At 40.8% G+C, this 16,707-nt stretch overlaps 1 protein-coding gene across 8 annotated transcripts; it reads right to left on the minus strand.

Annotated features, from left to right (window-relative positions):
• Positions 1-2,233: 2,233 nt before the first annotated feature.
• Positions 2,234-9,428, minus strand: LOC114258234 (homeobox-leucine zipper protein HOX29-like). 8 transcript variants are annotated; one of them, XR_014327771.1, is made up of 5 exons: positions 8,646-9,428; positions 8,378-8,426; positions 7,500-7,589; positions 4,472-4,511; positions 2,234-2,506 (listed from the first exon to the last, which is right to left on the minus strand). XR_014327771.1 is itself a non-coding variant. In XM_082866729.1 (5 exons), exons 1-5 carry the CDS (start codon positions 8,707-8,709, stop codon positions 2,463-2,465), a joined length of 276 nt encoding a protein of 91 aa, XP_082722855.1. In that variant the 5' UTR covers positions 8,710-9,428; the 3' UTR covers positions 2,234-2,462. The 8 variants fall into 8 exon arrangements, 4 of the variants coding, with proteins under 4 accessions (XP_082722855.1, XP_082722863.1, XP_082722857.1 ...); XR_014327770.1 differs by having other exon boundaries at positions 7,500-7,578; positions 8,378-8,489; XR_014327767.1 differs by having other exon boundaries at positions 7,500-7,578; positions 8,378-8,566.
• Between the last annotated feature and the right edge of the window lie 7,279 nt (positions 9,429-16,707).

Below are 16,707 nucleotides of genomic sequence, written 5' to 3' on the forward strand. Positions count from 1 at the left end.
CATGGTTTTTAGGGGAGCAGTTCTTACGCTAGACCATTGGCTTGTCCGAGCCGGTAGTTCCCATGCCACCTCCAACATATATGAGAGCCACAGAGAGATTCACTTTTCAGTAGATGATTGATTTCACCAGGGGCGGGGACGGTGACTTTTTCTGAGTTGAGTGTGATCACGCAGCCTTCATTTAGACATACCTTATGCCATCTCTGACTGGCACCCGCAGAGGTGAGAGAGCGAGGGCTCCAGCTGTGAGAGAGAGAGAGAGACAGAGGGGCCAGCGCTACCAAGACCCGTGGTAGAAGAGATTCTCAGACGAGTTGGAGGACAAGATGGCAAGAGCTGCCTACTACACTCAGTTGTTGGCAGCATACTGGGGAGGCTTACCAGATTCCCATTGAGCTTGCACTAGCCGGGCACGAGCTTGTTGGGGTTCGAGGCCCGACTCCAATTTGTACCACACTTTACATTTTGCATGTTCAATTCATTTCAGTTACGCTTATAGAACACTGATCATCTCAACACACTTGCAGGCACCTATAGAGTACACCGAACAGGCTCTCGAGCTAGCGGCTTCCCTGATGGAGATAGTGTAGAGGAGCATGAATCTGCTCAGTCTCTACAGGATTCCGGTAATTTCCTTTAGTTCGCACTTCATGTCATGAAACTTTCTGCCGATACATTAGCATTTCAAATGTAATCTATTCCACACTGCACTGATTTAATGCACTGCATTCAAACACTGCATACTGCATATCATCTTTGCATCTGATATACACTACGACTGATGTATTTGACAAATTACCCTTTTCAGATCCCAGTCGCACCAGACGCTCTAGCGAGAATTGCAACAGGACCATCAGTGCCTCCTTCGACAGTAGGGAGAGAGAGACGGGAGGCTCCAGCACACAGCTGAAAGAGAGCTAGGGGCACCCGTGACGAGAGTGGCCCTTCAGAGCCCGCTCTGGACGATGATGATGATGAGACGGATAAGGATGAGGAGGTAGCGAGTCCACAGTTAGACTCATCTGCGGATGGAGACGATGATGTTAGCTTAGATTCTGAGGGCGGAGATGATACTGTGGCAGGTTCAGCAGGTAGCTCAGATACGGATGCCTCTGACAGTGGCGCCAATGGAGATAGCTCTGAGTCCATGCCTAGAAAGAGGACGAAGAGGGCCTCTCGATCCTGAGGTGGCTGGCGCTGATTCATATGTTCTTGCTTTTTTTGCTAATAGTGTTAGCACATTGTACAGTTTCATTTTCTCAAAAAAGACTTGTACTCTTTTGTAAAAAGAAACCATGATTGGAATGAAAATCAGTTTTGAAAAAGTGTTTTGCATTCTGAGCATCGCGTTGCACCACATAGCATAAAAATGACATTGATGGAAATTAATATTGTACATTGTATTGGCAATTTCTTAATTAGGTAATGAACCGACCAACACATACCAAACAGAGTAAAACAACTCAATGAACAACTAACGATAACAACTTGATAAACAATGCAACAACTCGCACTACAACAAAAAAGGCCTTTGGTGACAGACTGATTTTGTCTCCAAACATCAAAATTTTGTCACTAAAGTGATCTGTGACGAAAAAAATTTGTCACTACGTTCGTGGTCTATACGTCGTCACAAATAGTTTCGTCACCTATTTTTCATTTTTGGCGACGAAATGTTTCGTCTCCAAATGTTGAATTTTTCGTCCTTTAAAACACCAATTTCGTCACCAAAACTAAATAATATTTTATTTAATTGTTTTTTGTGACGAAATATTTCGTCACCAAATATATTTTAGTGACGAAAGTTTTCCTCACCAATGATATGCATTAAGGTGACAAAAAAATTCGTCACTAAAATGAGCAAAAAAGAAAATTATTCAATGACAAAAAAAATTGTCACCAAATATTTCAATTTAGCGACGAAATATTCAACAAATGTGACGAAATTATTTTTTTCGTACTATATCATTAGTGACAAAATTATTCGTCATGTTTTTTGAAAACTAATAGCGACATTTTTTATTTCGTCAATAATAAAAATTAAAAATTTTGAAAATGGGAGTACTATTTTCTTCCGAAATTTTTTCTTTTCAGTAACAAGTCCCTGCGCATTTCAATAACCTGTTCAATAAAATATCTATTACAAATCAATACAAAAATCTATTCATTTTCATAAACATCACAATCGAATTTTAGCACTATCCACAAAAATACAATATGAACTGCATGCGGATTATAAACATGTCTCCTAATATCCTCAAAAATATAATATCAACCGTATGTAGATTACCAAATACATCTTCGAATATCCAACAAAAAACATGTCTACTAATATCAACAAAAATAAAATATCAATGGCGGATTACCAAGCATGCCCCGTAATACTAACAAAAATATAAAATTTACAACACAACCAAAATACATGTAAGGTAATATGAACAAAAACACAAAATGAGCTACCATCAACCCCCCAAATTACCAAACACGTCCATATCAAATCTCGAATCTGCAAAAAAATGAAACAAAAAAAAAAAAAAAATTGTCAGTTAGACAATTATTATCTTATCCATAACATATACAATTTAACATGCATTTTTGGACATAGTCTTCAAACCGGGAGTCTCGTGCTAGTTCCGTAAGTTTTCATAACTCACATTGGTCCATCCCGAGGTGTTTGAGGTGTTTCCCGGGCCGTCTCGTGGCTGTCGCACGATTTTGGCCCCCGAAGACCTATTTTCAAGCTTAAGTGTAAAAAAGTGCATTTTTGGACTTAGTTTTCAAACCAGGAGTCCCGTGCTAGTTCTGTTAGATTCCACAACTCACATTGGTCCCTCCCGAGGTGTTTGAGGTGTTCCCCGGGCCGTCTCATGGCTGTTGCACGAGTTTGGCCCCCGAAGGCCTATTTTCAAGCTTAAGTGTGGAAAAGTGCATTTTTGGACTTAGTTTTCAAACGGGGAGTCCTGTGCTAGTTCCATAAGTTTCCACAACACACCTTGGTCCATCCCGAGGTGTTTGAGGTGTTTCCCAGGCCGTCTCGTGGCTGTTGCACGATTTTGGCCCCCGAAGGCCTATTTTCAAGCTTAAGTGTGGAAGAGTGCATTTTTGGACTTAGTTTTCAAACGGGGAGTCCTATGCTAGTTCCGTAAATTTCCACAACACACCTTGGTCCGTCCCGAGGTGTTTGAGGTGTTTCCCGGGCCGTCTCGTGGCTGTTGCATGATTTTGGCCCCCGAAGGCCTATTTTCAAGCTTTAGTGTGGAAAAGTGCATTTTTGGACTTAGTTTTCAAACCGGGAGTCCCGTGCTAGTTCCGTAAGTTTCCACAACTCACATTAGTCCGTCCCGAGGTGTTTGAGGTGTTTCCCGGGCCATCTCATGGCTGTTGCACGATTTTGGCCCCCGAAGGCTTATTTTCAAGCTTAAGTGTGGAAAAGTGCATTTTTTGACTTAGTTTTCAAAGCGAGAGTCCCGTGCTAGTTCGGTAAGTTTCCACAACTCACATTGGTCCGTCCCGAGGTGTTTGAGGTGTTTCTTGGGCCGTCTCGTGGCTGTTGCACGATTTTGGCTCCTGAAGGCCTATTTTCAAGCTTAAGTGTGGAAAAGTACATTTTTGGACTTAGTTTTCAAATCGGGAGTCCCGTGCTAGTTTCATTAGTTTCCACAACTCACATTGGTCCATCCCGAGGTGTTTGAGGTGTTTCCCGAGCCGTCTCATGGCTATTGCACGATTTTGGCCCCCGAAGACCTATTTTCAAGCTTAAGTGTAAAAAAGTGCATTTTTGGACTTAGTTTTCAAATCGGGAGTCCCGTGCTAATTTCGTTAGTTTCCACAATTCACATTGGTCCCTCCCGAGGTGTTTGAGGTGTTTTCTGAGCCGTCTTGTGCCTGTTGCACGATTTTGGCCCCCGATGGCCTATTTTCAAGCTCAAGTGTTAGAAAAGTGTATTTTTTTACTTAGTTTTCAAACCGGGAGTCCCATGCTACTTCCGTAAGATTCCACAAATTACATTGGTCACTCCCGAAGTGTTGGAAGTGTTCCCCATGCCTTTTCGTGACTGTTACACGATTTTGGCTCCCGATGGCCTATTTTCAATCTTAAGTGTGGAAAAAGTGCATTTTTTGAGTTAGTTTTCAAACCGGGAGTCCCATGCTAGTTCTGTAAGTTTCTGCAACTTACATTCATCTCTCCCGAGGTGTTTGAGGTGTTCCTCAGTCCTTCTCATGACTATTACACTATTTTGGCCCCCGATGGCCTATTTTCAAGCTTAAATGTGAAAAAAGTGTATTTTTCAACTTAGTTTTCAAACCGGAAGTCCCGTGCTACCAGTTGATCTCTTTCAAGCATTTAAATTGATACTCACATCACTAATTGAACTCACAAATAAAGCTAAGCAGAGTTTACAAGAAAAACATTTGTTTCATAAGCTAAGAGAGTGGACATGCTGAATAAAAAGATAAGTGCAGTACATACCTGCACGGCTCTTTGTCTCCTCTTGAACTTTATCAATAACCTAGAAAACCGGCGAATAACAACGCATTAGGTCAATTCAAACATTTAAAAATGGATAACAACAAAATGGAGATAGCTAGAGTTAAGACTAAGAGGAGCACGCCAATAAAGTATCATTGCGATTTGCATGCATCAGCCACCAGTTACAGTATCAGCTACATTATCCTATCTTGTCTCTATCCAAAACACCTACCACACACCACTGGAGAGGGAATAACAAAGGTTTGTCTGGTATCAGAAGGATTGAATGCTAGTACTAATATGCAGCCCCTTCTTCTCTTTAGGTAAAAGAAGAGAACTTCAGTGAACTCCTAGTTGAATCATAGTCATTCGCCAAGTGCCATTCAGCTGAACAGGTAGAAAACATGAATCAGGTAGAAAACAACACATTCTTTGGATTACAAGTGAAAATTTTACTTTTAAATGATATATGCAAAGTACAATGTTTGAAGCACTGTTTCATTTGTTCCTATGCAAATTAAGAGCAGTGTATGCACACATAATGCAAATGCTTGTACCAAAGACTTTCTTGGTAAATTATATTAGCTTCAAAATCATAAGGCAGGACCATGCTGTCATGTCAGAGTGTCTTCCATGAAAATGGAAGAATGAAGATGTTCATCTAGTATAAATGAGGACATAAAAACATTTCATTAATAAAAGAACCATTTAATATACCTATCCTATTTATATCCATGAATACAAACACAAACAAAAAGAACATAATATTTTGGTTGAATCCAATCTGAAAATGAGATGGATGCATATTGGCAGAACCAAAAATACCCTACAGTATTCTTCTCTTATCAACACCCATCCTATAGTAGAAGTGCTAGAACAGAACACTTGGTACATGCCAATGAGACTCAACACGATGGAGTGAAGGTTAGGTCTTCAGTTGAAGTCCTCCCTATGGATAATGCCAAATGGAGATGAAAAGAGAAAAGACATCATATATTTCACAAAGTACCTCAGAAAGACATCATGCTAAGGTTTTACCATTGAACCAATGGTCACTCCCAAACAATGTAAATGAGAAAATGTAAAATTCAGTAAGACTTACTCTCGCTTTGCATCAATATCTTTGCCAAAATCAATGTTTGGTTCGCAGTCCAGAACCAAAGCAGGAACCTGTCCATAATAAGTTAAGCAAAACATTTTATATGTTTTCCCAAACATAAAGTAAAATGATAATGAGTAATACCTTTTGAATGCTCAAATGCATATGATCACCCTCCAAATAGAATACACGGTCCCTTACATCAGGATGTAAGGAGCAGTCCATATGGTGAGGTAGCTTGACAGAAACTACCCCATGATCTCCACTCTGGAAAGGGAAAAGCCAACTCTCATGTTTTTCATGCAAGTCGCGAAGATACTCAAGGGAGACTCCACCTTCCTCTGCTCTCTTCCGTAGCAACATCCGCTTGTGGCAAGTATCAGGGGTTGCTCTAAGATAGATAAAACCATTAGGAATAAGCCCAGGTAAACAAGAAACAACTGGATCAAACAACGAGTCATAAATACTGATCTCCATCTCATTCATGCAATTAGCTTCATAAACAGCTCGCACAAAGACCTTAAATCAAGTAATGAGATAAATGTATCAGCCTTGAAACTCTCATAACATCTTATTCTTTTCTTTTTTCTTGAAAAAAAAAAACCAAGTAATGAGATAAATGTATCAGCCTTGAAACTCTAATAACAGCTTCTTCTTCTCCCCCTCCCCCTCCGAATGGCATCAACAAAATGGAGAGAAGGAGAGAATTGCAACATTTTAGTCAATCGGTTTCAGTCATGGTCAAAATCAAAACACAAATACCAAATAAATTTGCATTTTACTGAAATTTTATAACTTGCAATCAAGACAAAATGTGGAACTTTATGAAGCCACACCAAAGTTCAAAATATTAAACATTTCATCATTATTAAAAAAGAAACTAATACATAGAGGGATGCATACCATCCTATCACTGAAAACACTCATTTCCATCAATCTGAGAGGCTTAATTCCACCAGAAGACTCCCTTTCCTGCATAACTCTTATAACAAAAACATAGTTTTGGAAGGTATATGCATATCTTTGTGGCTCAGCATAAAAAGCATCCAATATGTTAAAATGATCTGGTCCAACATCCTGCCACTTGTTAATAGGTTCTAGAACAATCTCAACAAGATCCTGCCACTTGTTAATATGTTAAAATGTCTTCCTGCATGCTTCAAGTAATTCTTTGTTCACTATTAACCCTTTAAAAGAAATGTGTACAAAACCAAGTTTAAAAAGAAAATGATAAGGTGGAAGAGAGTAACAATAATCATAGTTTCAAATGGAACATGGAATTCAGTCTAGATGTATTATGATTTAACATTAGATTTATAATATTCAAAAGAAGATACTTATGTAGATGTCACACACACACACACACACACACACACACACACACACACACACACACACAAATGTGTGATATTTATGAAATTTAAATAGTAGAAGGATAGCAAAGAGAAAGTTCTTAAGTTGTAGTTGTGTCTCAACTAAAATTTTCCCCCCATATAGTGAAATTACTTGTGACCCTGTGGTCCAAACACCCTAATCCTCTTAATTTATCTGTCCAAATCAAACAAGATCTTAAGTCAAATGCATATACTTTGAGCTTACTCTTCCAAGTAGAAATCCTTCATGAAGAATGGAATATGACTCAATTGAAATAAGATAAATTGTTAGTGGCCACTACTTGCATATTATAGCTTTGTCAATTATTAGAACATATTGTTGTACATGTTTACATTGTTCCCATCCTCGATATTCACAATCACACAACTCAGTAGGTAAAGAAAGAATTACGTTTTAACTGGTTGACAGATAAATAAATGTTACACAGCAAGGATTATTTCTAAAAAATCATAAATGAAGAACATTCAGACTTCTGCAAATACAGAGAACATAAATTTGTTATAAAAATGAGAAGTTAAACAATCGAAATAATACCTTCAAAGAGCAACACATCACAGCAACTGAGTGATGCCAAAGTGTCTTGAGAATCGATTCACGTCCTTCATTAACAAACCTAAAAAGCACCTGCCAAAGAAGCAATCAATGAACCTAGAATGTAAGAAATTTGTTAACTGGTGTCCTTAACTATCATGTACACTAACACTTGTCATGTACATCGAATGTCCAAAGTGCATCTATAACTTAAGTATCAGAAGATATGTTGCTAGTAAGTCCAGTTCACTCACAAATAATAAGTTGCGTCAGAGGTGGTCAAATGTACCAAAACAGTGTTGTCCAAGCTTCTAAGAAAAACTACGGAGATTTGATAAGGATGGTCTAAACAGTCCTATATTATTTTAGTGTTACCTTAACAACATATTTTCTTAACCACATATTACCAATTCAAATTAAAACATACTGGAGTATTTTTCTGAATAAAATTATCATTGCTTCCACATAAAAACCAAACCAGCCTTTTCACGTATACATGTATATATCCATCATAGAAGTACCAAAAAATAATCAATAAACTCCAAAGAAAGGAACTTTATAACCAAAAAATAGATTTGATCTAATCTTTCCTTATTGAATCTAGCATGACTCAACTTAGTTACGAAAGTCAAACTGAAATTCTCATCACCATAAAATAGCTTCCATGCATGATTTTATAAAGGACTGAATATCAGTTTCCTTATGGTAAATTTCACTATTCTGGTCAGCATGCATAATGTCAATTGTAAGCAATGTTTCTCACCTCACACTCATAGGAAAATGTATTCAAATATGAATTATAATTATGACATGCACTCCAACATGTTGCACTCAAGTAAGAACCATTTCTAAGTTGCAAAATAAATGATCTGAAAACACACCTGTAGCTGAGACAGATCCAACGAGCAAGTGTGGGTGCTTCTGGAGGGACTGGGGTGGCCACAAACCAACATCAGAAATAAAATGAGAAGGGTAGAGTGCCAATGCCACCCTCTGAACAGATGCTATGAGTGAATATAAAGGACGGAAAGGTGTCCTCAAAGTCGAAGACCAAATGGAGTCTAGAGAAACTACGAAATGGATAAAATAAAATAATTTTTTTTTTTAAAATCCTAGATAAAAAACAGAGTATATGGGTGTAGTGAATACCTTCACGAGTAATCAATGGTCCAAGAGAGCCCGACGAGCATGCGAACTCAACCACCACAACCATAGATGAGAGGACAATAATCAAGATAACTAGTTAGTTGTGCAAGGTCATCAAAGTTACGGAAAAGAACATATGATTTAAATTTCTCAAATACTAGATGTCGATAAACGTGTACAGAATTTGAACCACCATAAAAAGGTATTTGGTTGTCCATCATATTAACAATCATTCAGCCTCACAATAGTAAAACCAAGCAACACCAGTAACAAACCAGCCTCACCAAACTTGGCATATGGAGACCAACCAGTTGCATTCCCATTTTCTACATAAAACCAAGCAACACCAATAACAACAGAGATAACCACCAAGCCTCACAGTAGCTAATCAATTAAACCACAACCTCAAATCAGAGCATACCAGCATACCACAACCTCAAAACAAAGTAGGAACAAATCGCATTCAACAATTTACCCAATTGGAAATCGAAAAAAAATGAGGGAAATCGCATACAAATCTTTATTCACAAAAAGTGTACATATATATTTAGAAAAGAAGATACCTGGTGCGAAATTGATGGAGAAGAGCACTTCCGGTGTTGCCGCATCAGTGAAGCAAAACAAATGGAGAAGAGGGCTTTCGGTGGTGCGATTCGAACGAAGAGAGAGGGCTTCCGGTGGTGCGATTCGGACAGAGAGAGAGGGTTTTCGGTAGTGCTCGTGTGCATGTGAGAGGGCAAGGAAGAGATCAGTGAGAGGGTTTCACGAGCTCAGACCAGAGAGAGAGACAGAGAGACAGACAGACAGACAGACAGACAGACTGGGTGAGAGAGTGAGAGAAATAGCGCGAGAGAGAAGAATGATTTGGGTAGAGTGATTTGGGAAGACAAAACGACGTCGTTTATAGGTGACGAAAATAAGTTTGTCCCTGAAAATTTTTATAATAGTGACGAAACTTTTCGTCTCTAATATGGACGCCAAAATTTTCCCACAAATTTTTAAGGGTGGGAATTTGTTTTGTGACGAAAAATAAAATTTAGCGATGAAAAAAAATTTCGTCACCTATTATTTTATTTATTTTATGCATTTGGTGACGAAATTTTGTTTTCGTCTCTAAAAATAGTATAATTAGAGACGAAATCTTATTTTCATCACTAAAACATGTATATTTGGAGACGAAATAGTTTTCGTCATAAGTTTTCGTCACCATAGACCTTTTTTGTTGTAGTGTCGATAAACAAAACAACACCAATACAACTCGATAAGCAACACAACAACTCGATAAATAAATCGAAACAACACAAAAGCCACTCAACAAATCTACTAAAACAAGATAGCATAATGCACCAAGAGCAAAACAAAACACAGCTTCTTAGCACTCTCAGAACATAGATGGACCAGAGGACAAACCAGGAGACCAACGGCCATAAACAAAGGTTGTCGTCCACAAGTGGTCGCTATCGGCCACCAATGATAGCCGGTCGGCTACAAAAGGTGGCCGGTCAGCTACCAGCACTGGTCAGTCGGCCATCAGTGCAAGAGACCTCCAGATTGTTGCCACTTGTCTTCCACTCAGTGCCTTATCTTCTACAAAAGTTGGGACTTCGTAGTTTCTTCAGTCTAGCTCTGTTTTTGCCACAAATGGAGCCATTCTTCATCAAAAAACTCTCAAATTGGATTGCAACTTTAGATGGCTCGAAAAAAGTGAATGTCTAGGGTTTCGGGATAAATGCACTATTCCTGTTAAGTCGTACCCCACTATGTCTTCCATTCCTACATGCTGCGGCTAGGTGTTAGAACCCGGTTGCATAGGTTTTCAGCTTCGGGGGGGAAGAGTTATGTCCTAGAATTGAAGAATTCCTAGTTTTGATGGAATCTCGGCGTGACGAGGATATCTTTCCCCAGTCTCGTTTTGGTCACACCCAAGCTTTAGGAAGGATGTTTGGGCTCACTTTACACTAGGCCCAATCCTTGGTTCACAACGGAGAGCAGGATATTCCCAGGTTGATTTATCGATTTTCTGACACCGGCGACTGTGGCGACCGTCTTTGGCAAAGTTTTCGACAGCATGCGCTTTGTTTGTGCATGTTGGCTTATTTCCTGCTTGCCCCCAATTTCGGCGGGTCTAGCATTCGCTTGACCAAAGTAGCCCAAGGCTTGTAAGAAGACAAAAGCTGTATTGGCTTAGCATTGGCCGAGACTTTGATGGGCTTCGACGCCTTTCATCGCCGGGAAACAACCAAATTCGTAGGAAGTCCACTACTATTACAGGTGGTGTTTCCTACCCTATCTCATATGTGTTTCTCACATCACACTGCACTAAGGCTCTGTTTTCCTCTCAAAACCTTTTCTCACTTTTCCTCTCCACATATACCTCTCTATTCTTTAATCTCTCTTATTTTTCATCCCTCCCCAGATATGGCTCATGGACAGGATGAAGGTAGTGGACTCTTGCCCTGCATATGTAGCACGAGGCTATTTCTTTCGCCAATGACTAGTTGATTTTCCAAAAGAAGGATGGTGGTGCCATTGGATATGCAACAGGTCTGCTACTGACATTGCTTGGCGTTGCCCCTAGTTTGATCTGCCTGAGATGAGCTACAGCATGTCTCGGTAATCCGACATTCAGTTGATTGGCCTGACACACTGTGTCTTCTATTTTCTATTCCGGTTCAGGCGTCCGTTCAGACACGACTGGACTTTCCCAAAACAAGGGGGTAGAATACCCGACTTCATTTCCAATCAGAGGCTTATAATTAGCTCGATATCCTACTACATGGAGGACAAGAGAACTTTTGGCTCCCGCTCCCAATTTCAGTTGCATCCTTTCTGATGAATGCATAACTTGGCTTGAAGAAGAGGCGCAAACCGAGCCTAGTTTAGCATCCCAAGCTTCCACAAGCTCAGGGAGGGGACGTAGGAACACCTGACTCATCATGCCCCAAGTTTATTGCTTTCATCTGTACTTTAAAGTGTTCCTATTGAATGTAATAAAAGCAATTTTGATTTGTCTCGAGAGTTAGAGAACTCTGTATTGAAATCAATGAAATTGGAGTTGTGGGCACTGAAAAAATGATTAATTTGAACAAAATCAACTTTTATTAAAACTTTTCAAAACCATTTTCAATAAGGATCACAACTTGACACACATGGAATCTATCCGTGAGATGTAAAACCTCGAATTCAGCAAATGAAAAGTTGCCCCTTGTCTAAATAGCACTGCACTGTACTGTAACCAGCTCTCATAGTGGAGATCACAACTGATCTCTTGGATATAGAAAAGACAAAGATGACCTGAAGAATCTCATGGACACAGTTGATTTGAAAGTGTTTATGGCTGGACTTCAGAATGAAGTTGCCTACGTATCTCGAAGATGTGAATCAAGCCTTACGTAGTTCGGTTTGGGTTTACTCGGGTATTAACACTCTTCTTTTGTGCTCTAACTTTTGCCAAGGCCTCCATTTCTGGGTTTTCAACCTTGTGAGCTCAGTTTTTCTTATTTCAATTTTTTTGTGCTCAAACTTTTGCCTAGGTCACCCTTTCGGGTTTTTGGCCTAGCGAGCCTCTCAAGGATAGTATTTCTTCAACTTGTCCATGTTGATTGGTTGGGAGAATTTGAGGCCATCTAGGTCCATAAGAATGACAGCTCCACCCGACCAGATTGATTTGATGATGTAAGGACCAGTCCAATTAGGTCTGAACTTGCCCCTAGGGTCAGGATAGAAGCTCGGTTGTCTTTGAGCACCAGATCCCCTTCTTTCATATCCTAGACTTAACTTTCTTGTTGAAAGCCCTGGTAATTCTGCTTTGATAACCTTGGATGTGGTACAGTGCTTTTAGCCTTCTCTGGTCGAACAACATTAGTTCCTCGAACGTGCTTTGCTGCCAATCCGCTTCTGCTATCTGGCACTCAGCCATAACTTGCAGTGACGGAACCTCAACTTTAATCGGCAGAACAACTTCCATCCCATAAACCAGAGAATATGGAGTTTCCCCAGTAGATGTCCGAATCGATGTTCTGTAGCCCCAGAGAGCAAATGGCAATTTGTCTAGCCAGTCCCTATAAGTTTCTACCATATAATGTAGAATGCGCTTGATGTTCATGTTGGCAGCCTCAACATCTCCGTTGGTTTGTGGCCGATATGCGGATGACTTATGAAAAGCCACATTGTACTTCTCCAACAAGTCGATCACTTCTTTCTTAAAGTGGGAACCATTGTCTTAAATGATCTCATTTGGGACCCCATAACGACAAATGATGTTATTCCTGATGAACTTGGCTATATGTGACACTTTTAGTACTGTATAAGATTGGGCCTCGACCCACTTTGTAAAGTAGTCTATTGCTACCAGGATATACTCATGCCCATGTGAGCCTTTCGGTGTAACTGCCCCAATAACATCAATCCCCCATACTGAAAAAGGCCATGGTGACGTCATGTTGTAAAGCTTCGATGGTGGGATATTCATATGATTTGCATGAATTTTACATTTGTGGCATCGCCGAACAAAACCAATATAATCCTCCTCCATGTTGACCAGTGATAACCCTGCCTTAGAATCTTTCAAGCTAGCATTACTCCACTCACATGCGATCCGCACTCCCCTCCGTGGATGGCCTCCATTAAGCGCTTCGACTCTTCTGCATCAGCACACAGCTTGTGCATTCTCAGATGGCCTCTTTTGTACAACTTACTCCTGTAAATGATAAACTGAGCAGCCATTCGCCGTATTTCCCTTTTATCTTTGGCATTTGCCCCTAGTGGATAAGCCTCATTTTCCAAGAAGTTCCAAATATCATGGTAACAGGGGTTCTGATCTTATACTTCATTTATCACGACAATCAACTCGTAGGCCGGCACACACCTCTACTCAATAATGATCGGACGCATCTGGACTCCGAAAGGGATGTCTATCATAGAAGATAGAGTTAATAAAGCATCATCAAACCTGTTGTTCTCTCTTAACAGATGCGTGAAGGTTAACTTCTCAAACCTAGGAATTAGAACGTCCAGGGTTGGGTGATAGATTTTCATCCTTTCTTCCTTAACCTTCCAGTCTCCTTTTGCCTGAGACACAACGAGGTTCGAGTCCCCAATGACGTCCAACCATTTTGCTCCTAGTTCCAGGGCGGCTTCCAAGCCAGCGATACATGCCTCGTATTCTGCTTCGTTGTTAGATACCTTGAATTAGAGTTTGAAGGCTAAAGGTATATGGGAATTGTCGGGTGCTGTCAACAACACCCCTATCCCATAGCCGTACTGGTTAGACACTCTGTCAAAGTACATGGTCCAAATCTCTTCCTCGACCTGCAAAATAGCTTCATTTGGGAATAAATAGTCTACTACTTCGTCCCCTTCCATTGGGTGCTACCACTCTCCCCTTGATAGACTTGCGTGTGACATACTTCAAATCAAATTCAGAGAGAAGAAGCAGCCAACGAGCTAGCCTACCCATAAGTGCTGGTTTCTCGAAGAGATATTTGATGGGATCTAATCTCAAAACCATAATTACGGAGTGAACTAACAGGTAGTGCCTCAACTTCCCGGTAGCCCATACCAAGGCCAAACAAGCCTTTTCTAGCGGGGTGTAATGGGTCTCATATTCCAGCATCTTCTTGCTTAGGTAATTAGATGGGTTTCTTCACTCTATCCTCAGATTCCTGTACAAGCATGCAGCCCATAGTCATGTCGGTTACTGACATATACAAAATCAACGGCTTCCCCGACTTTGGCGGTGACAACACGGGTGGGTTCTGGAGGTATTGCTTGATCTGCTCAAAAGCAACGTGGCATTGGTCATCCCATTGGAATTTCTTTCCTTTCTTCAGGAGACCAAACAGTGGTTCACAAGTCAAGGTTAATTTTGCAATAAACCGTCTTATGAATTGCACTTTACCCAGAAAGCCTCGCATCTCCTTTTCAGTCCTTGGTGGTGGCATTTCTAGATTGGCCTTGATTTTGAAAGGATCAACCTAAATGTCCCTCTGTGTAATCAAGAACCCCAGCATTTTCCTTGCTGTGACACCAAAAGTGCATTTCTGTGGATTCAGCCTCAACCGATATTCCCTAATTCGTTGGAAATTTTTTTTCAAGGCGGTGTAGTGGCCTCTCTTTCCTTGGACTTGACAATCATATCATCCACGTACACCTCAACCTCTTTGTGTATCATATCATGCAAGATCGTTGTTGTAACCCGTTGATAAGTAGCCCCAACATTTTTCAGACCGAATGGCATCACCCTATAGTAGTAGATTCCCCACGACGTGGTGAAGGCAGTCTTCTCCCTATCCTTGGGTGCCATCAAAATCTAGTTATACCCGAAAAACCCATCCATAAAGCAGAGTAATGCATGGCCTGTGGTGAAGTCCACCAATTCGTCGATGTGCGGTAGAGGAAAGTCATCCTTCGGACTAGCTTGGTTCAGATCTCTGAAATCCACACACACCTGAATTCTTCCATCTTTCCTTGGCACTGGAACAATGCTGGCCAACCAAGTAGGATACTCTGATATTAGCAAAAGCCCTGCATCTATCTACTTGTTGACCTCCTCCTTGATTTTCAATGCATAATCCGGGCGTATTCTCTGAAGTTTCTACTTGACGGGTCGGGCCTAGAGGTTGAGAGGGATCCGATATTGTACAATCTCAGGATCGATTTCAGGCATGTCTTCGTAGGACCACGCGAAAACATCTTTGAAATATTTTAATAAAGCGACTAAACGCTCGTGTTCCTCCGAAGACAACGTGGACTCGATCTGGACCAGATGCGGATCCTTCTCAGTACCCACATTAATTGCAATGATTTCATCAACAAGGGATTTTACAAACCTCTCCTGCTCTCGATCAATCAAATGTTTCAAAACCAAAGGAATTCCTTCATCATCGTTTTTATCAAAATTTTGAAATTCATGATTGATGCAATATATAAGTGGCACAGAAAAGCACTCAGAAACAGTAGTGGTACCATTCTCATTCAAAGCTTCCAACTCATCCAATTCCTTGGTTACAACCGACTCAAAAGAAAAAGAAAAAGATGACCTGGACAAAACAACGACATCTGGGTTATCAACCCTAGGAATACTGGACTCTGACTTAGAAGAACTGGAATTTGATTCCGACTCCACAGACTTTGTTGAACCAGATCCCGGCTCACTACCTGATTCAGAACTACTGGACAAAAAGCCCTTCTTTAGCTGCCAAACGAGAGAGGGTGCGATAGATGCATCTAGAATACCACTAGAAAGGTCCACACCTGATTGATCTCTGATCATGGAAATGGTGAAGTCACCCCTCGAGATTTCTGGTTTGATCTGAGGATCCGAAAGGAGACAAGCCAGCGCTGCTCCTATCTCAAGTTCACTGCCATTGGACTCATCCTCTATAATCTGTTCTGCCTCAGCAGGTAGGTCAGTCTGTTCCTCTGTGGTTTTCATCCTCTTGCAGCTGTAGGTCGAAGAAAATCTCAAAGCCAGGCAAACGCCGCTTCTCAGAGTACAACCATGGCTCAGGAAAGTCGCAAAATAGGAAGTCTTCCCCCTCCCAGATAAAGTGGCCGTTCAGAGTTCCCTAAATTGGTCTATGTACAAGCTCATAGCGCTTCCCACTTTGTTTAGCTTTGGCTTTTCCTGCCATTTCCGTACCTTTTCTCACCCAGTCCTCTTTGGTAAGCATGCAGCCCAAGCCAAAGGCATGAGGGTTATGTGGCACTTCGGCCAGTGCGGTAACGCCCTTCCGGCTACTCTTTCCTAATCCCATCCCGGGCGTATGCTGTAGCTTGTTCATGAGGTAGACTGATTGAGCACTAACGTACAACCCCTCATCAATAGCTATGATATCTTGCACTACCCGGGCCTCAGTCAAGGTAAATCTAGACAAGAATACATCCTCTTCGCCGTGTACGATCTCCAGTACTGGTGTAGTGACTTCCGGCGGAGGATGTATGCAAGAATTTTCGAAAACAATGGCTACTCTTTTTCCAAGAGGGTACTTCAGCATCTGATGCAAGGTGGAAGAAACAAGTTTTACTTAGTGTAGCCACGGTCGCCCACCTAACAAGTTAAAGG

This window comes from Camellia sinensis, chromosome 1, assembly GCF_055761805.1.
Source record: "Camellia sinensis isolate YWXY chromosome 1, ASM5576180v1, whole genome shotgun sequence".
Lineage (NCBI taxonomy): Eukaryota > Viridiplantae > Streptophyta > Magnoliopsida > Ericales > Theaceae > Camellia > Camellia sinensis.

Coding starts and splice junctions, on each gene's coding strand:
- LOC114258234 (XM_082866725.1), bottom strand. CDS start 6,056: ATGAATGAGATGGAGATCAGTATTTATGACTCGTTGTTTGATCCAGTT. Junction 5,642..5,714: donor TGCATTTGAGCATTCAAAAG/GTATTACTCATT, acceptor TATTATGGACAG/GTTCCTGCTTTGGTTCTGGA.